This window comes from Tetranychus urticae, chromosome 3 (genome assembly GCF_039701765.1).
Source record: "Tetranychus urticae isolate SD_2017Ah chromosome 3, NJAU_TeUrti_SD_1.0, whole genome shotgun sequence".
NCBI classification, from domain to species: domain Eukaryota; kingdom Metazoa; phylum Arthropoda; class Arachnida; order Trombidiformes; family Tetranychidae; genus Tetranychus; species Tetranychus urticae.
In genome coordinates, this window is record NC_142960.1 from 7,185,388 (window position 1) to 7,207,685 (window position 22,298).

General features: G+C 34.0%; 3 protein-coding genes across 3 annotated transcripts; 2 read left to right on the plus strand and 1 right to left on the minus strand.

Moving 5' to 3' along the window:
* The first annotated feature begins 112 nt into the window (after positions 1-112).
* c11.1 (maestro heat like repeat family protein c11.1) lies at positions 113-5,792 on the plus strand. Its single transcript, XM_015934618.3, has 6 exons — positions 113-468; positions 544-4,527; positions 4,593-4,781; positions 4,845-4,988; positions 5,056-5,193; positions 5,263-5,792. The coding sequence occupies exons 1-6, from the start codon at positions 265-267 to the stop codon at positions 5,509-5,511; spliced, it is 4,908 nt and encodes a 1,635-aa protein (XP_015790104.2). The 5' UTR covers positions 113-264; the 3' UTR covers positions 5,512-5,792.
* Positions 5,793-5,936: 144 nt separating this feature from the next.
* On the plus strand, positions 5,937-6,688 carry LOC107366975 (cystatin-1-like). The gene is made up of 2 exons (XM_015934623.3): positions 5,937-6,274; positions 6,343-6,688. The coding sequence occupies exons 1-2, from the start codon at positions 5,969-5,971 to the stop codon at positions 6,547-6,549; spliced, it is 513 nt and encodes a 170-aa protein (XP_015790109.2). The 5' UTR covers positions 5,937-5,968; the 3' UTR covers positions 6,550-6,688.
* Positions 6,689-14,773: 8,085 nt separating this feature from the next.
* LOC107367033 (fasciclin-1) lies at positions 14,774-17,977 on the minus strand. Its single transcript, XM_015934696.3, has one exon. The coding sequence runs from the start codon at positions 17,338-17,340 to the stop codon at positions 15,397-15,399; it is 1,944 nt and encodes a 647-aa protein (XP_015790182.1). The 5' UTR covers positions 17,341-17,977; the 3' UTR covers positions 14,774-15,396.
* Between the last annotated feature and the right edge of the window lie 4,321 nt (positions 17,978-22,298).

Consider the following 22,298-nt stretch of genomic DNA (forward strand, 5'->3'; position numbering starts at 1 on the left):
AAACGTTTTAACTGTCAAATTAACATTAAAAATTGGCGCAACAAAAAAATACCAATGATATTCATTGAAAGTTAGTTACATATTCTGACTGCGGGGTCTCCACAGCTGACATGATGTAAGATGAAAGATATTTAAAAGGTATTTTGAAAGGTTACAGTTTTGAAAACTACATTTTCACCTGTGATATCACCACTTTTACTGATTATGAGACATTTTTAATTTCTATCTACATCGTAGTTTTAATTTTTTCTTATTTGGTGCAATATGGAAGTAGACACCTGTGATCATCAATCTCCAGATTATTCTCAGCTCGTTGTGGATGCTCTCGTTGCTGGATGTACGGATGAACAAGAAGCTGTCAGCAATCATGTTTGCAATATTGTTGTTCAATATGGGAGTAAACACTGTTCTTTGGTACTCGGTACATGTCTTTATCACCTCCAGAAGGATGACGGTAAAGATCAGCAGGTTTGTCTTTCACCTTTCTTATTACTCAATATTGTCATTAGCCTTAAGTAATCTAATTATCTCATTTTTTCACAGCTAAGGCAAATCGGCAAAATCAAATTAATGAGCAATATAGAAAGAGTTTGCATAGAGTTTGTGAATAAAATTGACCAAGACACCCGAAATCAATTGATCAAATTTTGCATAGGCGTTCTGAATAAAGATCTCGATGAAATTACTGATTATGAGCGATATTCTTGTGGGGTGCTTGTCTGTCTTGGTAAAAAACAGACCACTGATATCATGGAAAAATTCTTGGAACGGTTTAAGCCTAACACATCTCCTTTTATAGGGATCTGTAAATGCCTAGGCTCATTAGCAACTGCTAATCCATTTGGAATGGTTGGTTATATCAAAGGTCTATTAGGTACCATGGTCACAATGTTACCTGTGATTCGTAAAGATGTCGTTCGTATATTTTTCGTTAAATGTGTCTCTCAATTTGCTGAATCGATAAAAGAATATTTGTCTAACATAGACCGGGCACCTGATCCAGAAGTCAACAAGGCTTACTTTTTTCCTGAAATCGATAGTCTTTTCGATTATCTTTATCACGAATGGTTTAATGGACGCAATAATCGAGTCCGAGAGGCCGTCATCAAGGCTCTTGGAAATATGATCTCTTTGATGAGTGATAAAGCATTTGCAGAAAATGCTCCTCGATTCATTACCAGTCTTCTCCCGCTCTATCGAAAACCAACGGTGTCCCTACCATTGTCATCAAATGATTTCGAGATTTGTTATGCTTCTCAAAGTTTACACCAAGCACTTGAATGTTTGACGGAAAGAGGATCGCCCACTTTAACACGACTCAACATTGAAGCTATTACTAATACTCTTTTCATCCAAACATGTGCCTTACCTGATTACCAACAGCCCAATTCAATTCGGAATCACAACGAAATATTACGGTCCTTTGCTACTCTAAATACCAAATATAGTGATTACCTGATCCCCTGGTTGCTTACCAAACTTGAATTAAACTCCGATTCTGCAAAAATTGGTGCATTAACCATATTAAAGCATCTAATTAATGCTTCTAGTCAATATATCGTTCCCCGGTTGTCGTTAATATTCAAAGCTCTTCGTCGGATTCTTGATGAAGAAAATAATAGAGTTCGTCGAGCTATAACTCAAGTGATTGTAACTATTGCACATCACGGATATTTGGATTTGGAAGGTGGACAAGCCTTAATCAAGTATATCATCACTCAATGTGCGTTGGAAGAAGAAAGCGAGGAAGAACTACACAGCAGAAGATCATCTGTTTTTGACAGTGATGCAGTTACTAACAAAGATCTGCGTACAATGTCAGATAACGTGATGAATCTTCTTGTAACCACCGTTGATGACATTGAAAAGGTTCTTTGGCCTCATCTATTTGAATACCTGATCCAACCTGAGTATACTGAAGCTCTCCCCACTTTGTGTAAATCTATCTACCTGATGGGGGAGAAAATAAAAAGACAAGATCCATCGGGCGAGTTACTTCAATCTTATTTCCAGAGGATTGAACAAATGCCAAAGCGCGAGGCTCTGTTTGCACGTTTAAGTGTCATTATTGGTGATGTACCAGAATCACATGTTAAAGATACTTTACAGGTTTTAAAACTTGTTGGTCCTCATATTCATGAACAATTTGATTCTGTCGCTCATATTCTTACAGGATTGATTAATGAATTTGCTATGTTTGATGATTCGAAGCATGAATTTTGGAGAAATATTTGTTGCAATTTCAACACAGCCTTTCTGCAGAAAATTGGAAGCCTGGAATTTTATCACAATTATATCACGGCTCAAATGCGTCAAATCCACCTGTACTATCAAAAATCGCCCTTGAAAAATTTCTATCTGACGAATCTGGGCAACGTAATAAGACTTTACAGGAATAAGGAAGTCGCACAAAATGCATTGGATCTTGCATTTGAAACCATCGACCACAGTAGTGCTATCGAGAGAGAAGGTCTTGCTTATTTGGCCGGTAAATGTGCTGCTAATCATTTAGATATGGTCTTAGTCAATTTGGAGAAATATGCCGAGCCTCGACGTTCAACTGGATTCATCAATTCAATCATGGATTCCATGAGGAGTGGAGCAGATCCTGAATTGGAACGACTAAGATCAACTATCGTTCTCAGTTATGCATATGTTGTGAAGCATGCTGAAAGTGATCTTCTTCTAACTCGTTTAGAAACTCCTATTCTGCGAACCATTGGATATTTCTACTCACAATCAAAAGATTGGCTCGTCCAGGCTGCTTACATCCAAGCTGTTGGCATCATTGCATATTCAGTGCTTCCTGAAAAACTTAAACAGATGTACATATTCCGCAAACGTGATGATTTGCTGAACGAAATGTTGACTATTCTACGATCACCGACCACCACAAGTCATCATTGTCAACTGACATTGGATACAATTTCAAATCTTGTAAAACACGAGCCTGTTCTTTCTGACAAAGAAAAAACGACTGTCATCGATGTTGTTGGGAGAGCAGTTTACGCAAGAGTTGGTTACGATGATTTATTGTGTTCTATGAAAACACTCCTCGAAGATTTTGTTGTCAGAGAACGATCAACACTTGAAATTCTCGTTTTTATTGTAACTCAATTGAGACCGTGGTTGAATTCACAAACTAATGAAGGCCACAGAAGTGATGCTGTTAGTACAGCTCAACACTGTCTTAATTTTTATGAAAGTAATCTTGACTCTTGGATGACTTTCCTTGTTGCCGGATCTCATCGTTTTGAATCTTTTGGTTCGTTGATTGGTCTTCTTATATCGAGACTTTTCGATCCGGTTCCATCTATTCGTATCAAAGCTTTCTTCTGTTTCCGTGCTATCTTCAAAATTGCTGAAAAAGTGTCTAATAGGCCCGCTTCCCAAGAACCATGCATTGAACTATTTAATAGATTAATCAATTATCGTGATGAGGTTCCTGAATTAACTTCAGAATCAATCAAAACTTTAACCAATTATCTTGCTCATCAAATGAAACTGCGAGATTTATCACCTTTACCACTTTTTAAACATCTGCTCGATGGAATGACTGAAAACCTTTCCTCATGTTCTTATGGTTGTTCTTGCGCTCTTCTTTCTCTTGTTGATATCTACGGAAATGATTTCAAACAAGAATTACCTGATTTCATCAGTTACCTTATCAACCGTATGCCTTATGTTAGTCATACTCATACCAGGCGAGGTCTTGAATCTATTATATCTTCTTTTGGATCTCATCAACTAAATTCTGTTCTCAATTATCTTCTCGACTGTCCTCCAACCTGGTCCAAAGATCATATTCAAATGTGGCTCACTTTGGTTTCTGATTCAACCCTTTGCACACCTATCGTTGATAAACTGTTAGATGTCTTAAACGGACAACAAACCTACTTTCATCCACGTAAACCTCATGTCACTGTGGCTTCGCCTAAAGCCTTATCAGCCATTTTAGCTCTCCAAGAAATTTATGGATCTTCTATTTCTTCACCGATCTTGATTTCGCAATTTGTTAGAGTTTTTACCGCAGTATTTGGTACAGTTGCAAGTTTTCTCAAAGCTGAATACATTCCACCTGAAAACGACCCTCGAGTTGCAAATAATTCAGAAAAGAAGCAAAATATCTTCCCAATTAGCATTGCCGTCCAGACGTTGAAAAATGTCCTTTACAAATGTGAACGAGATAAAGTACTTAATGATCATATCTTTTTCTTGATGGAAAAAGAAGATGAATTCCCTGAAACTGTTGTCGTTTTGGCCAAAGAAATGTGCTTCAAGTACCCAGCTGATATTTCTGATCTTGTTGAACATTTGACAGCTCTTTTGAAAGATTCCTCGCCCAATCGCCGACTCATTCCTGTTGCATTTTTCTGTGAAATACTTTCCATTGATAATTATGATCAACAAAACCTAGCTGAACCTTTATTGCAAACACTTCTCAATATGCTTACTGATTCTTCTAATGCAATTAGAAAACTGTGTATCCGAGGTTTAGGTCGACACAGCTGTCTTTCACCAGAATTGGTAAGTTTTTAACTATCATTATAATCAATCAAACAATAATGTAATGTCTTATTTATTCTCAACAGAATTCCAAACTATCTAGTCCAGTTATTTCAGCTCTTTTGTTAGGGTTGGAAGACAAAGATGATAAAAATGATGATGTCCTGCTCGAATCAATCAAAGGGTTAACCAACAATTTAGTTTACCTTGAGAAATCTCAACTTCAAGATATATGCGTGCACATTGCTATAAGATTAAAATCTCTGTTCGATAAGGTTTGTTTATCATCGACTCTCCGTTTATGAATCTAAATTAATTTCTTTTTCTTTTTCCATCAGGAAAATAAAAATATCAGATCCTCAGCAATACATTGTTATGGTAAATTATGTGAAAAAGGCGGCTTACTTCTTCAGGATGTTTCCACCGAGAGTTTGATACCACTTGTTGTTTATTACAACTCAAACGTATCTATCGTTACTGAGGTATTGAATTTCTTGATTTCCTTTAAATTTCTTAAATTTATTAATGAATTTACGTATCTTTCAACAGGCGGCTAGATATGCATTAGCAAATTTCGATGCAACCGTTCCAGCGAATGACCCACTCGGCAAATTTTTCAAAAAGGTTGCCACTGAAAAGCATTTCGTCGAACCAACCGAATTTACACCAAGTTTAATCAAATTTCTGGTAAGGCTTGATTGTCTTGCAGACAATATATCATTTGAGCTAATTTTGCATCTTATTTTCAAATTGCAGGCAAGTGAATCGAAAGAGTTAATCGAAGATTGGACAACATCTTTAGAATTGTATTTAAGAAGTAATCAAGACAATATCAAGGCTGCTTCAATTTTCATTCTTGGACACATATTTGATGCTGATACAGACAAGAATATGATTGATCCAGATCTTAGATCTAAAATAGTCAGCTGCTTGGTCCGTTTCCTGCGAGAATCTAGGAGTAATCATGTTAAAATGCGATCAGCCGAAGCCCTTGCCAAGGCTTGAAAATCATTATAAACAAAACCCAGTTGAATAATTAGTGTGTTTTAAATCTCTTCAAATTATTAGGCATACAAACAAGTAGCAGTATTGTGCTAACAATGGTTATATTGAAAACAACGAATGCAAAGACAATATTAGTGTACTGAAAATAATTGTTAACTGTCTAAAGAAAAGTTATTTAATTGTGCTTCATATCAAAAGTCAGAAAATTAATTCTTATAACAGTTGTCCAAACATGTGTTTGAATTATCCGATACTGAATAAACTTCCATTTCTATGCTGTATTATTAGTTTGCCATTTTCTTAATAAATCAATTGATTAAAATTGTTTGAAACAGATTTTCAATTGTGATCAAATTTCATCCAAGATGTTGATAAATTGCCTTTAACATTCTCACTTTTCAATTTATAAAAGTCAGATCTGAAGCAAACATTCAATTGCTGCAGTTTAATTTTAATTATGAAAATGAAACTCATATTGATAGTAATCTTGTCTTTTGGAGCTTCTCTAACCCTTGCTGGTATTGGTGAATGGGGTAGAGTATCAATGGACAATCCAACCGTTCTTGAGCTGGCCGAACTTGCTGTTGATGACCACAATAAACTTAGCACCAATGACTACTACTTTAAATTGGTTAAAATCACCTCAGTTTCATTCCAAGCTCTAAATGGAATCAAATATTCGATAACTTTCATCATTGGTCAAACAAAATGTTTCAAAACGGACCCAAATCATAAAAAATGTGATTTACTACACAAAAATATTGTAAGTTGTCGTTTATTTTCATTATAAAATAAATTAATTACTTTGATATTTGCTTTTCTTTCATACAGAATATTATGAATTTATGTTCCTACTTATTCTGGATAAAACCAGGAACACCTAAAACTGTTGAAATCATCCACCATGCATGTGACAAAGGACATCAACTTAGGATGCAAGATTATGTTGGCCATGAATATTCTGTTGAAGGCTATGAAGCTCATGAAGATACGGAGGATGGTCAAGATGATGATTACGTCGCTTACGATAACGATTGAGTGATATATTTATCAAACTTGAATATTCAGCCCAAATCAATTTCAAAGGGTCGATTCAAATAAAAGAATAAAGTGTGAAGATTTCACTTTTATTATTTCCATTTTTTTTGTCAAACAATAAATATAATTCGATTTTTTATTCTTTAAGCTCTCATCTTTTAATCAAATTATGTAGTGAAATGAAACCAGATTGGTTTGAAAAACCTTGGAATGGTTTCATTGAGTCTGAATCTGATTTTTCTTCCGAATGAAACTCGATAGTTAGGTTACTTAAGTCTGCTTTAGTTTTGTAGGGAATTGAATTATTCATAAATCTCAGGAAAAGTATTTATTTGGAATAATATTCAGAAAGTGAACTGAGTCTAATCAACCAAAGAACAAGTGGGAACTAATGATGTCATTAGAAAAATGTTCAGAAAATGTTTGAAAAACTTCATTTGTGGGTATAAAAGCAGTCACTCCAAGAGCTGAACTCATGAGGAGTGCCTTGCATCAGATTTATCAACTTGTTTAATCCATTCTGAATATTTACCAGATTTTTGTGCCCATCCATAAATGTTTTCAACTTGACCCAACGTCACTTGAGTCAAAAGAGAAAAGCACAAAAATAGTGACAAAGTGAACATTTTAAATAGAAAAAAACACAAAAAATATTAAATTATGGCCAGTGTTTTTCTTGGAATTGTAAAAGCGTTAATGATGAGGGTTTCAACAATAGTGGCTGAATGACCCAAGAAGTTGGTCGATGATGAATTTTTTATAAGTAACTGGAATAAAGAGATTAAATTATTGATGAAATTGAATAGAAGGAATGTTGATAGAAGTCCGGATGGTGATCACTTGTATTGCCCACTGATTAAATAAAATTAGAACACAATTAACGAAAAAAAACAATTACCTGACAATGCGAGTTGAAGAAGGAAAGAAAGAGGGAAAGAGAGAGAGAGTTGACCCAACGTCACTTGGGTCAAAAAGAGAAAAGCACAAAAATAGTGACAAAGTGAACATTTTAATAGAAAAAAAACACAAAAAATATTAAATTATGGCCAGTGTTTTTCTTGGAATTGATGAGGGTTTTCATTTTTGTCTGAGTGAGCAAAGAGTACAATCAAGGAAAATTCAAAAACAATTCATTCCTCACTGGTTCTTCATTGAGGAGTTGAGGATTCTCATCAATAGTATTGAAGATTCGTGCGATTCAAACCAACCCATTCCGCAGCCTGGAACTCTGTAGTAAATGATCAAATAAAGGAGAATTTTATGCAAATAAATTTTCTATTTTGGACAAATATGGATTGATTGTTGCTAATAAGAAGACACAATCAACACACAATTTACACAAATGGTAAAAACTGGTAAAAATTAACTTCTCTTGTACCAAGACTCAGTTAGTTTGCAGGAGCATTAAAATAAGTCCATTTGTTCAATTTGAAGATTTCTTTGTTGATCAGTTTTCGAAAAATCGAGCTCAATTGCTATTTTATTCACTAATTTATACACACTATTTGTATTTGCAGCGAATAGATTGGTTTTTACTAATAAAAAGACATTATTAACACCTTTGTCACTCAAATGCACAAATTGACACAAACACTGAAAACAAATGGCCAAAAACGAGTAAAAATTGATTTCTATCAAATTTAGGCTTTGTTAGTTGTATCGGGCATTAAAATTGAATACATTTGTTTGATTAAAAGATTTCTCTGATGAACCGTTCTCGAGAAAATCGGGTTCGAAGTTGAAACTTGAAAAGCATTTTGTACAATTACGGAGGCTGATTCTTTTATGAAACTCATGCACCTGATGTACCTTTGCATGACCAACCTGGAAATGTTTTCATTTTGAGAAATAAAACGTTTCTTTTTCTGTAAAACAGATCAGTGTGATTCGAAGTTAAACCGATCGCCCTTTATGACCATGAGAGTTAATGAGCTGAAACTTATTATTTGCACATAAAAATTGCTGGCCCACATCATAGATTGGATAATTTTAGCAATTTAACAATAGTTCTCTTAATTTTGGCCAGTGGGCTTAAAACTTTGAGGCTCAATATTTCGAGAATGGCCTCACCTACAATCCTCATTCTTTCTCGAAACATTAGATTTCATTATGAGTAAAATAGTAAATAACTGAAAACCGAATAAAATCTCGGTTGGCTCATTCAATAATGAATATTCTTCTAACTCATAAGTTTTGTGTTTAGTTATCATTCAATTTTATAAATCAACTCTCAAGTCTGAAAACATAAGTAATGCATCACTATAACTGCTTTTTGTAGAATCTTACATAATTTTATATTTCATTATATTAGCGCCCACTATGAAATCGCATGTTTGGTGCAAGAATGGTGATTGTAGGTGCTGCGGTTCTCGAAATATTGAGACTCGAAGTTTAAAGCCCAATGGCCAAAATTAAGAGAACTGTTGGTAAATTGAAAAAATGTTTAGTCATGGCTGTCTACAAACAACTTTTATCGACGCATAATAGGTTTCAGCTCTCTAACTCTTATGGTCGCATAACGGGGTCGGTATAACTTAAAATCGAATTTGATCTGTTTTACTGAAAATGAAAATGTTATATCGAAAAATAAGACCATTTTATGGTTGTACATCAAAAGATACATCAGTGAAATAAATTTCTTGAAAAAATCTCCTTCCAAAGCTGAGCAAAAGGTGATCAAAGTTTTAAGTTTGACTTCGATTTTCTAGAAAATTGTCCATCGAATGAATTCTTCAATAGGACCAATGGACACAGTTTTTATGTCCCTACAAACCCACTAAGTCTCAACTTTTTACTCAGATGCTCGAGCTTTTGGCAGCACTCTTTGCATTTCATTTACAAACTTAACCAGAAAATTGGTTTATTTACCAAGAAATGGGTTAATATGAGTTTAGTTTGTTGAATAAGTTGTTTCTCGTCCCTTTACAACACAAAAGTCATGCCCCAAATGCACTTATGGAATGTTATTTGATTGAATTGAATTAATGATTAGTAAAGAATTGCATTAGTAAAGGAATGAGGATTGTAGGTGAGGCCAATCTCGAAATATTGAGACTCAAAGTTTTAAGCCCAATGGCCAAAATCAAGAGAACTATTGTTAAATTGCTAAAATTATTCAATCTATGATGTGGGCCAGCAATTTTTATGTGCAAATAATAAGTTTCAGCTCATTAGCTCTCATGGTCATAAAGGGCGATCGGTTTAACTTCGAATCACACTGATCTGTTTTACAGAAAAAGAAAAGTTTTATTTTACAAAATGAAAACATTTCCAGGTTTATCATCAAAAGGTACATCAGGTGCATGAGTTTCATGAAAGAATCAGCCTCCGTAATTGTACAAAACGCTTTTCAAGTTTCAACTTCGAACCCGATTTTCTCGAGAACGGTTCATCAGAGAAATCTTTTAATTAAACAAATGCACGCAATTTTAATGCCCGATACAACTAACAGAGTCTAAATTGAATAGAAATCAGTTTTTAGCCGTTTTTGGTCATTTGTTTTCAGTGTTTGTGTCAATTTGTGCATTTGAGTGACAAAGGTGTTAATAATGTCTTTTTATTAGTAAAAACAAATGCATTTGCTACAAATACAAATAGTGTGTATAAATTAGTGAATAAAATAGTAGTTGAGCTCGATTTTCTCGAAAACTGATCAACAAAGAAATCTTCAAATTGAACAAATGGACTTATTTTAATGCTCCTGCAAACTAACTGAGTCTTGGTTCAAGAGAAGCTAATTTTTACCCGTTTTCCCATTTGTGTAAATTGTGTGTTGATTGTGTCTTCTTATTAGCAACAATCAATCCATATTTGTCCAAAATAGAAAATTTATTTGCATAAAATTCTCCTTTATTTGATCATTTACTACAGAGTTCCAGGCTGCGGAATGGGTTGGTTTGAATCGCACGAATCTTCAATACTATTGATGAGAATCCTCAACTCCTCAATGAAGAACCAGTGAGGAATGAATTGTTTTTGATTGTCCTTGATTGTACTCTTTGCTCACTCAGACAAAAATTAAAACCCTCATCAATTCCAAGAAAAACACTGGCCATAATTTAATATTTTTTGTGTTTTTTTTCTATTAAAATGTTCGGTTTGTCACTATTTTTGTGCTTTTCTCTTTTTGACCCAAGAAGTTGGTCGATGATGAATTTTTTATAAGTAACAAGAATAAAGAGATTAAATTATTGATAAAATTGAATAGAAGGAATGTTGATAGAAGTCCGGATGGTGATCACTTGTATTGCCCACTGATTAAATAAAATTACCTATTGCTATTGCTATTGATTTTTGTTTGAGTGAGCAAAGAGTACAATCAAGGATAATTTAAAAACAATTCACTCCTCCCTGGTTCGCCATCGAGGAGTTGAGGATTCTTATCAATAGTATCGAAAAAAATGCATAAGATGCAAATGCACTCCTTCAGAAGCAGTCTGAAACTCTGAAGTCAGTGATCAAATCAACAAGAATTTCATGCAAATTAATCTTCTATTTTGGACAAATATGGATTGGTTTTTTATAATTTCCGGACTGAAAATAAAACCCAAAGTTTAGCCATTCCCAATGAATGTTTTATTTTAAACACGTGAATTTCAACTACTATTGCTATTCACTTATACACATTGGAAGATTTATTGTATTTGTATGTATCAAAGAATCAAAAATTATATTCATTGGATTCAAATTGAGCCAATAGGCAAAACTTGAAACAAATTACGAATTAAGGCAGTACATTGGTTAATTTATTTATTACATTTTTAATTATTAATCTAATCTGCATATTGTCATTTTATTTATGATGGATAGATGAAAGAAAACTTTGTTAGAAAAAAATCAATAGAATACAAGTCAAATCGTGAGTTAACTTTGCAATAAGTGAATCATGCAATCAATATATTAATAATATAAGGCACAATCCATTCCACTCAATACATCTTAATGTATGATGATAATTTAAGAATTTGAGACGAATAATTGTATGATGAAGGAAGATGAAAGGCACAAGAAAGGCACAAGAAATACGAGTAATAATAACCAAGACCCAATTGACCTAAATTGATTATTATGACAACGTTTAAGAAGTTGCATTAGTTTAGTGAACTGGGAGGACGATATGAAACATTTTGAATGCATGTATCTCTTAAAAATTGATAAAGGTAGATAAAGGTGAACCAGAGAAAACATTGCCATCCAAATGAAAGGTGCGTATAAGATGCGTTGACAAAAATCAATAAATTCACATAATTCATCGAAAGGCACGGGATAATGATTATGATATTGATGAAGACGTAAGGGAAGTTCACAGAAACTTTTTCAAAATAAATTTATGCATTTAACGGCAACGCAGCATATGTTCGGAACATTTTCCTCTTCTTTTGAACTTTTGACCACAGGTTGGGCATAGGAAGGTAAGATGGAAATGCTGTTCTAGCAAATGTCTGCGCCAATTATCACGATATCGAAAGACTTCCCCGCAAACAAAACATTCCAGGATACCATCTTGTACAAGAAAACATCCTGGATGCGGTAAAAAACTTTTTATCACAGAGACAATCCTTTGGATGTCTCGATCTTCTTGTGAGATTGCATTTGGTTCTTCGCCGTCGTCATTGCTAGTAACTGGAGTTTTAGTTGAATTGCGCCTTGATGTACTGATAGCAGCAACAGGTGTAGTTGGTGAATCAGTCATCCTCGTTGATGTTGGTGTGGTTGCTGGTGAGTTAGCTATTGCTAATGGTGTATCTTGTGTTGCCGATTCATCAGCTGATGAGGAGGCAGACATTTTCCGTTTACGGATTCGAAGACGACTGGACCAGGTTGAGCCAGATGGAGCTATTTCATACTCTTGTTTGCGATGTTTTTGCTTGTTTCGACGATGAATTGATGAATCGTAACTTTTTCCGTCGATATAAGAAGAAAGAGGAGAAAAGTTCAGAGGATATTCCACTTTGCAAACGCGAGATTTTTTACCAGTTGATACCGGAGTATCAAGATTATCACTCAATACATTATTGTTTATATCGTTTTGCGATTCGTGAAGCACATCCATCCGATGGTCATCTATAGAATCATTGAAGGTTTGAACTTGGTTGTGTGCATCAGTTTGCATATCAATATGACGATCAATATGACGATCACTTTGAGTGTCCTTGTGGCCAGCCTTTTGAACACCATTGTGAAAGTCATTTTGATCGTTTCGCTCCTCCTTCTGGGTTTCTTTAAGGACGTCAATTTGCACTTGCTTCTGGGCATTGTTTTTAACATTGCTATGATTATTATTCTGCACATTATTCTGTGTACTATTCTGAATAGCACTGGGAACTTGATTATTTATAGGGCCATCAGATACAGAAAATCCGAGCTCCGTAAGATCTTTTACCACAATATCAACCATGGATTGATCCACTTCACAGACATCCTTGTAGATGAGCTCATGTAAACAATCAATTTCAGTTTTGCCAAGGGATGGAAGCATCATACTATCACCTTCAAAGCCATTAGCACGACATGATCTGATGTGATTATGGATGACAGTTGAGAGAAGGGTGAGAAGATCAACATGAAACATCTTCTTGTAGCCATTTTTAACAAGAAACAAAAAATCAGGACTCCCAGTGATGATGGCCTCCCTCATTTTACGATAAAAGGTTGGATTGAGATGATCTAAATAAAGTTTCACTTTCATTTTCTGTTAAGAACAGGATAAAAAAATAATTTAATAATTAAGGCACTCAAGTTTATTTTGCGCTGAGATTTTGAGCTGCGATCTTTAAACACTGTCTAATAATAAACAGGTTATCCTCTTTCAGCTCTTTAATCGATAACCTCCTCGATAGTATCGACAATGTTGACTTATTTCCGTTTCCAAGCTACGTTGATAGGTTAGGATTATTTTGATTATTTTTATTAATATTTCATTAAATAAAGTTAACTTAAGTGCCTTAATCATTAAATTATATTGTTATCCTGTTCTCAACAGAAAATGAAAGTGAAACTTTATTTAGATCATCTCAATCCAGCCTTTTATCGTAAAATGAGGGAGGCCATCGTCACTGGGAGTCCTGATTTTTTGTTTCTTGTTAAAAATGGCTACAAGAAGATGTTTCATGTTGATCTTCTCACCCTTCTCTCAACTGTCATCCACAATCATATCAGATCATGTCGTGCTGATGGTTTTAAAGGTGATAGTATGATGCTTCCATCCCTTGGCAGCACTGAAATTGATTGTTTACATGAGCTCATCTACAAGGATGTCTGTGAAGTGGATCAATCCATGGTTGATGTTGTGGTTAAAGATCTTACAGAACTTGGATTTTCTGTATCAGATGGCCCCATGAATAACCAAGTTCCCAGTAATATCCAGAATACTACACAGAATAACACACAAAATAACACCCAGAGCAATAATAATAGCAATGTTCAAAATAATGTCCAGGATCAAGTGCAAATTGACGTCAAAGAAAACCAGGAGGAACGAAACGATCAAAATGATTTACACAACGGTGTTCAAAGCGATGGTCACAACGACACTCAAAGTGATCGCCACAGTGATGTGCAAACTGACGCACACAATGAAGTTCAAAATACTACCTTCAATGATTCAAATGATCATCGAATGGATGTCCTTAATGAATCACAAAACGAGGTAAACAATAATGTACAAAGTGATAACCTCGATACTCCGGTATCAACAGGTAAAAAACCGAGAGGTTGCAAAGTTAAATACCCTCTATCACCTGCCCAAGAAGAATTAGTTAAATTTTATAGACTAATTGAAGAAAGCCTTCCAAACCCAAAGCCTTATTTTGTTGGCAAAGATGTCAGGTGCTTCCACTGTAATCAGTTGTATCCCAAAGTCAGACTCTGGAAAGAGCATATTATGAACGATCATTACCACCGTGCCCAGACCTGTGAAAATTGTGGTGAAATTTTCACATACACATTTTATCTCCACAGGCGTACATGTATTCCTAATTCATCATAACTAGTGATTCTGGTCAAAAGAAAATCTCATTAACTTACTATCAACTATCAAATGAAACCTACTTTTTCACAGAAAAAAAATAAAATCGATTGCAATTTACTCATCTTGACTTTTTTAACCTTTTTTATTTGTAATCCTCAACATAAAGTATTAATACAAATGTATGGCTTTTTTAAGGCTACTCTCTTATCAACTTTAAACATACATATTAAATAACTTAATCTGAATGACAAAAGGTTAATACAAAATTCTGTTTAAGTTTATAATTGTATTTCTCACTGAATGAAAAGCGAATTACAGAATATATTTACATAATACTCCTCGCACTTAACTTTTTTTTATTTTATAACATCGTTTAAACGAAACTTTATTTTTGAACGAGCAACAGCCAAGGTTCAGAATAATTTGACTGGTTTGCGCCCAATTGATGGTTGTTTTGTTGCTTGGGAGGGGTTTTCAGTCGTCCGATTAAACTTTTTGTCACCAAAAAAAGTGTTTATGAATTAGCAAAAAAAGAGATTTAATAAAAAAGAGATGTGATTGAGGTGGCAAAAGATGAGATGTGTTTGAGAAAATCCCTTCGTGGTAATGACTTTGCTGATGCTTTATGACAATTATGACAGTGCTTCGATCGGCACAAGCTTTCGCATTTCACTTTTCTTGTTGTGTAGATGTTAGTTTGTTAACTTTTAGTCTTTGTTTTTTTATAATGAAAACAGTTTTACAGGATCTCACAAAATTGCCCAAGCGTCTTCATTAGAGTTATTTATTACAGAACCCAAAGTTACAAAACTTTTGGTCGTTTGAAAACCCTTGATCAATTAAGTTCGTCTTTAAAATTATGCTAAATTTAAAAGGGTCTAGAATAATTTGAGAATATAAGCTGCAATTGAGAATATTATTATGGCTGGACTGATCCGGGAAATGGATGAAGAGCCCCTAACTGCTGAAGCTTGAACTGTTAGATCCACATCTTGCATCAAAATTGTGTCGATCTCGTGGATGTATCCATTTATTGCTTTGATGTCTGGGCGAACAATGGTACTCTTTAGTTGCATGAATTTAAGGACTACTTGTGTTTGTCCTGATGGTGAAGCTTTAGTTTCAATCATAAGTTGTGAGTTGACTGTTTGCACAGATTTCATTGTGCTCAAGTTTTCCAAAGAGATGGCCTGTCTTTCAACCAAATGTCGATTTAATATATTCATAGCATTATCTGCATACAATCCATCAACTAATTGCTTGTAGGAAGATGGATCTTCATCATGAAGTTTTTTCCAGGCAGCTTCGGAAGGAGCAAAAAAGGTGAAATTTTTAGATTTGTCACCTAATCTAGCCAGCCAATCAGATCGCATTTTCTCAGCAACAGTGAAGGTGGTTTTAAGTTGTGGATCCTCTCGGAGTTTATCTTTAATGGGCGAACTTGGAATACCGAGAACCTTATTAATGACATGGATCACACCATTGGTACATGAAATGTCTTGTAAAACTGTAGCAGCCTTAACTCCATCACCTTCAACATAAAGTCTATCTCGGTCAACAGAAAAGTGTAACTTTTTGGAGGGTGCAAGAGAAGGAGCCTCCTTAATCATGCCAGCATTTTGAGAGTTGATCGTTTTGTGGTCAGCAAAATGTAATTTCATAAGATCTTCCATAGCAGTCCTGTTTTTGGAAATCACAGCAATATCATTCTTTACTGATTCATAGGCTTCATTGGTAAAGGCAAACAAGGTCAATTTTGTGTTGCTTTCTCCACGAGAATAGACAGGCCTGAGGCTAGGGAAATCTTGCAATAAAGTATAAAACTTTGATAGAGATGTTCCACTTTCTTCATTAAGGTAATCCAAAATAGACATATCAGTGATGACCAATGGCTTTTCGATGATATGGATCACTCCATTGTTGACAGGAATATTTGCTCGTGTAATTTTAACTCTAGTGTTACCCAAATGAGTGCTGATGGATCCCTTGGTATTGGAATAGATGAATGATTTCATTGAGCCGGAATCAGATCTTTCTTCCTTGTAAAGCTCGACAGTTAAGTTACTTGAATCAGCTTTAGTTTTGTAGGGAGTTGAATTATTCATAGATCTTAGGAAAAGTATTTGATTTGGAATAACGTGACCGAGCAAAACATTCGCATCTATTTTTGCTGCCGTTTTGCTATCAATATTCTCTGGTACGAAAAAGGTACATTCAGCACAATTTGAGAATTGGAAAGTAACATTTTTCCTCTCAATAAAATCTGCGAAACTATCCACACCACCTCTAACAGATACAGAAGGGTAGATGTTGCGATTTTTGATCCATTCTAAAGCATTAGGAGCAACCGGATCTCTAGATTTAGGGAGATTCAAAACACGGTCAATAATGTGAACCATTGAGTTACCAACTTTGTGACTTTCAAGAATTCGTGCATCTAAAACGAAAATGGCGCTTCGGTTGGTCATTCTGTCGAAGCCGCTACTGAATCTCAGCCTAGATCGTGTGGAGTCCAAAGTATCCTTGTTTCTTATCTTTAACAGGGTATCTGCGTCAAATGAACCAAAAACCAAGTGGGAACTAATGATGTCATTAGATGGCTCAGAAAATTTCCCGAAAGCATCGTTTGTGGGTATAAAAGCAGTCACTCCAAAAGCTGTATTCTGAACAAATGGCTTGTAATTCGCATCAGATTTATCAACTTGTTTAATCCATTCTGAATATTTACCAGATTTTTGCGCCCATCCATAAATGTTTTCAACTTGACCCAACGTCACTTGAGTCAAAAGAGAAAAGCACAAAAATAGTGACAAAGTGAACATTTTAAATAGAAAAAAACACAAAAAATATTAAATTATGGCCAGTGTTTTTCTTGGAATTGTAAAAGCGTTAATGATGAGGGTTTCAACAATAGTGGCTGAATGAACCAAGAAGTTGGTCGATGATGAATTTTTTATAAGTAACTGGAATAAAGAGATTAAATTATTGATGAAATTGAATAGAAGGAATGTTGATAGAAGTCCGGATGGTGATCACTTGTATTGCCCACTGATTAAATAAAATTAGAACACAATTAACGAAAAAAAACAATTACCTGACAATGCGAGTTGAAGAAGGAAAGAAAGAGGGAAAGAGAGAGAGAGTTGAAGAAGATAAGATGAAAAAATTTGAACAGTGAGAGAAGAGGTATGAGGGAGAGAGAGATCAGAGACAGAGAAATAGAAAGAAAGCTTAACTCATAAGAGACCCACGCCCAAAACAAGGGGAACTCAACCGGGAACGCAGCCGTACTAAAGTTTGATTTCAACTTGAATCAACCAATGAAAACCATAGGAACAGGTAAGTTAAGTCTTACTTTTCTGTTTCTTTCCTTTCGAGTCCATCTTTTTTCGCTTTCTTTCTTTCAAATTTACCCTCACCTTTTTTTTGCCTTCATCTTCATCATTTTCTGCTTCTTTTATCCTCTCTACTAGCCTCTTAAACCAAACGTATGTAAGCCGGTTTTTAAAAAGAAAGGGCAAGAGAGTGAAAAATGAGCAGCCATGATAACACAGAACAAGTAGGAGCAAAGCAAAAGGTTGTTGTTTCCTCTTTTTCTTACGTTTTTTGGTTGTTGTGGAGCTTATCAAACATGTCTGATCAATCAAGTTACTATTAATTCTGTTGACTTTCATCATCTTCTTCATCATAACCATCAACATCATCTTCACCATCTTCATCATCATTTTAATCATCATCATATTCATAACCATCATCACAAAAAAAGAGTTTTATTTTCAAAACAATCTTTAATTATGATATTTTACTGTTCTGGTTGACTAATAAGGCAAAACCTATGAAAACCTTGGGTTATTTTGCATTGCTGTTACTTTTTCTCTCGTTTATTCTTTTCCTGTCCCTCTTTTTCCCTCTTTTTCTTTCCACCAAGTCTGCCTCTTTAGAGAGGTAACACAGGTGAAGTGTTAACAGATGGCAATGTTTTTAAATGCATATCTATGGAAACGACTTGTAGTCATAACTTGACCAGTTGGGTTAGGTTAAAGGTGAAACATCGTCACCTCTTATTGCTACTGGTATCATTGTTAAAGGAAGGAAAACAAACAAATGGAAAGGGTAAAAGGGCAACAAAACCTGTGAGAAATAGTTTTACCAACCAATTGTATTAGAAGGAATAATTGTGTAAATTTAATTTAAAGCTAAAACAAAAGCAGCAAACAAATGGCACCAAATGAAAAGAAAGAAAAAACTAGACAAAAGTTCTTGGCGACAACGATAATAATGGAGATAAAATATAAATATAAAGTGAAAAAAATCAAGTAAACGATAACAATTGATGCAATTGGTTATTGTCTTGTCAACTTACTGATTAAAGTAAAGACAAAAGAAACGGGAAAAGAAAGAGAAGAAGACGATAAAGATGATGAAGATGAAGAAAAATTTGAAGGTCAATTAAAAGGAAGATGCTAAATGGAAGACAAAGAGACTCTTTTTTTGTGCTCATCATTAGGTTGATCCTTGAAACTTGACTGGGTGTGGATTCCCTGGAAACCTAACGAACCTTTTGGTAACATTTATTATTCTGGACTAACCATACAGAACGGAATGGATTCGTAGTTATTGCTATACATTTATCTGAATGAAAGATGAGGAATGATGAGATATTATATTGCGTGTGTGTTCGTGGGACTCTTCAATTTTATGAGTGAACAGTAAAGAAGAAAGAAGGCAAAGTTTGAACATGAGATGAACAATCAATGAAAATGTTGAAATGAAACGAAAATACTTTGAGTTACAAATTTCAAGAAAACAATTTTGAGCCAATGGATGAAACAAAATACTCAAGTTTAGGTGATGAAGATGGGCTGATCAGGGGAAGATGAAAGTTGACAAACAGTAATGTCCTTGATAATAGTCAGTCTAATGATTAACTTTAAATTTGTAATTTCCTATTTTCTCAATTATATTACAGCTAAAGCTTTGCTCATCTTCATCATCGTCAGCATCATAGAGACAGAAACTGGATAAAAGTGAAAACAGATGAAGCGACTTTTCAATGATGATTTGTCTTCTTCTTCATCTTTATTGAACAACAAAAGTAAGTCTTTGTAAGACTAGTTTTACCGGACATTTTCTTCTCTCTCTTTTCTTCTTTCATCATTTCTTCTCTTCATACGCCCATCATTTCTTCTTCTTCTTCATTTCCATGTTTTTCCTGATGATTCAACGATGATAACCACACCATAATCATCTTACCTCAAAAGCTAAACCAAGGTTTTCACTTGAAGAGTTAATCAGATCCAATGCAATCCAACTCGAATAACATTTTAACGTTTAACTTTCAGCTAAATTGTTTATTAATAGTAAAACAATGTTTGGTTTAAATCAATTGTTGACTAAATTATGATTCTGGTGAAAGATGATTCTCATGATTGTCAGAATGCAATTTTCAACATGATTTTAGAAGCAATTTTTTCCCCAAAATTTCATTCTCATAAATAATTCGCTTTCAAGAGAAACCCAATTTTTGCATTTCAAAACTGTTCAATCAATTTACACGTTCAAAACTAATTAACATTGAATTTGAATATAAAATGGTGAAAATGATTAAATTGTAAAATTGGAAACTAATTTGCAGGGAAATGCAGAAACGTTTGAAATTTCAATTCCTTAATTTAGGTGACAATTGAAGAGAAACTTTGAACCGGAAAACTGAATTATGGTGTTAATATTGCTGATGAAGATGAAAATTGCAATCTAATTGTAATAATCTTTTGCTTCGTTTTTTTTTGCTGTGACTTTACCAGAAAGTGCAAAAAATAGCAAAAATAGGTTTACCATGAACGATGAGAATGAAACATTTTTCAGCTTTTAGTTCTTCTTTAATCTTCCTTTTCTTCTGTCATTTTTATCCATTTCAAATCTTTCAAGCTTCTCATCCTCATCCTAATCAACTCCTCCTTTCAGTGTAAGTTAATTGTCACTGAAAAAAAGAGAGTCTAAATTGAACAATAAGTTTCATTGATTAAAGTTGCGGTTTCAAGTGAAACTTTATTTTTGTAAAAATGTTAACCTCCGCTCTTTGAGTCTCTTTTACTTCATCTAACCTACACAATTACATTTAATCAAGTTAATTGATTAATCCAAATCAGATTAGTATTTTTGTTTTTCCAACTCATCACAATTAACAATTGATTGTCATCATTTTCATTTCTATCTCTTTTTGTTCACCATTTTTCTTGAAATTTTTTCCCTTTTTTTCTTACACTTAACTTACATTCTGGAAAATGATGTTGGCGAGGCAAGAAATTATGGTCAATTACAATCAATGAAATTGATTATTAGTTGATTGTAACAGGTTTGTAACAATTGATTGAAACCAATTCAACTAGAAAGTTATTTGCTGTTGGTAATGTTTTTCAAAAAAGTGATCAATTGTCATCCATTTTTGGTTAGAAACTTGTTTGCTTTTTGTTTTTACCCAAAATTTTGGATCAAATGAACAATCAACTTTCCAGTGTAAATTGTTAATATTAAGGTTGTTCAGTTTAGAAATTGTTGCAATTAAATTGCTCATTCATCGAGATGAACCTTAATATGCTATTTTGATTAATTGAACTTGAAGGTAACTAAAAGAGTGTTAATTGTCTTCTGTCAATTTGTATTGACAATAAGTTGAATAGCAAACCAGAAAACAACAGCTTTTTCACTTGACAAGTTGAAACAAGTTGCTTTTGTTGTATTGATCAAATGCAATTAAAGGTAGAGAAAAATAATTGTTGGTATTAATCAAGATTAATATGTATTTGTGTGTATGCAGATATTAAGTTAATTGTATCAAGTTACAAACAATTAATGGGTTGTTAATGGATACTAACAAAGGTAAAGAGAGAAAAGGTTTGCCTTTTTGGTTTCTTGGTTTACGCTGTGAGAATCTGGTTTTGGGTTAACCTTTCGGTTAACTATGACTAAATGTGAAAATGTAAAATATGTGAAACCAATCCTATTAATAATGAAACCAAATATGATTACAATTAACTCTCTTCATCTATCAGGTATCAAAATGGTGTATTAATTTAATGAACCATGAATTAAAAAACATGAACCAATCAATTGTGTGGTTAACAAAATTTGACAACAAATCAAACGTTCAATGTTTCCGGGAAAAAACAAGAGATGGCAATGGAGAGAAAAGGAAGAGACCAAAGGATTGTTTCAATGATAATCAGTGATGAACAATCATGCAAATGACAAGGTTACAGATTCCTGTTGTGATCATGAAAAGCAACACCAGAAACCATCAAAACAAATGAAAAGGAAAACAAATGAATGGCAAAAAAGCAACACAACAACAACCAATCGACAAATGATTAGAGTAAATCTGATTTAAGCCTTTTTTTCTGGTTGACCTTAACTGTTGACTATCTTTTTTTTGATTGGTTTGATTGATTTGGATCAATTTAGGAATCACCTTGAGGCGGTTGTCTAATTGTTTATTTGAGGATGAAATTGGGTAAAAATGTTGATTATTGGTTAAAACAAATAATCCTAATCATCATCATCTGGTTGCCTTTATAATTGCATTACTATTGATAGGATGAAACCTTTACTTGTTTAATAGCTCATCAATCAAAATGGTTGATTAGGCTTAATCAGTTGAAAGAATACAAGTTTCCGTTTCTAATTGTGAACAATTACAAACAAACAAATATCAACGGTAATAATTGATGCTTTTTTTATATTAAACATTGAAATTAACTTTTTCCATTAATGTTAATAATCA

Bases quoted from the DNA above. Each gene is read 5' to 3' on its own strand.
- c11.1 (XM_015934618.3), top strand. From the start codon at position 265: ATGGAAGTAGACACCTGTGATCATCAATCTCCAGATTATTCTCAGCTC. The intron at 4,782-4,844 runs GTTTGTTTATCA...TTTTTCCATCAG, and splicing joins TAAAATCTCTGTTCGATAAG to GAAAATAAAAATATCAGATC. The intron at 4,989-5,055 runs GTATTGAATTTC...ATCTTTCAACAG, and splicing joins ACGTATCTATCGTTACTGAG to GCGGCTAGATATGCATTAGC.
- LOC107366975 (XM_015934623.3), top strand. From the start codon at position 5,969: ATGAAAATGAAACTCATATTGATAGTAATCTTGTCTTTTGGAGCTTCT. The intron at 6,275-6,342 runs GTAAGTTGTCGT...TCTTTCATACAG, and splicing joins ATTTACTACACAAAAATATT to AATATTATGAATTTATGTTC.
- LOC107367033 (XM_015934696.3), bottom strand. From the start codon at position 17,340: ATGTTCACTTTGTCACTATTTTTGTGCTTTTCTCTTTTGACTCAAGTG.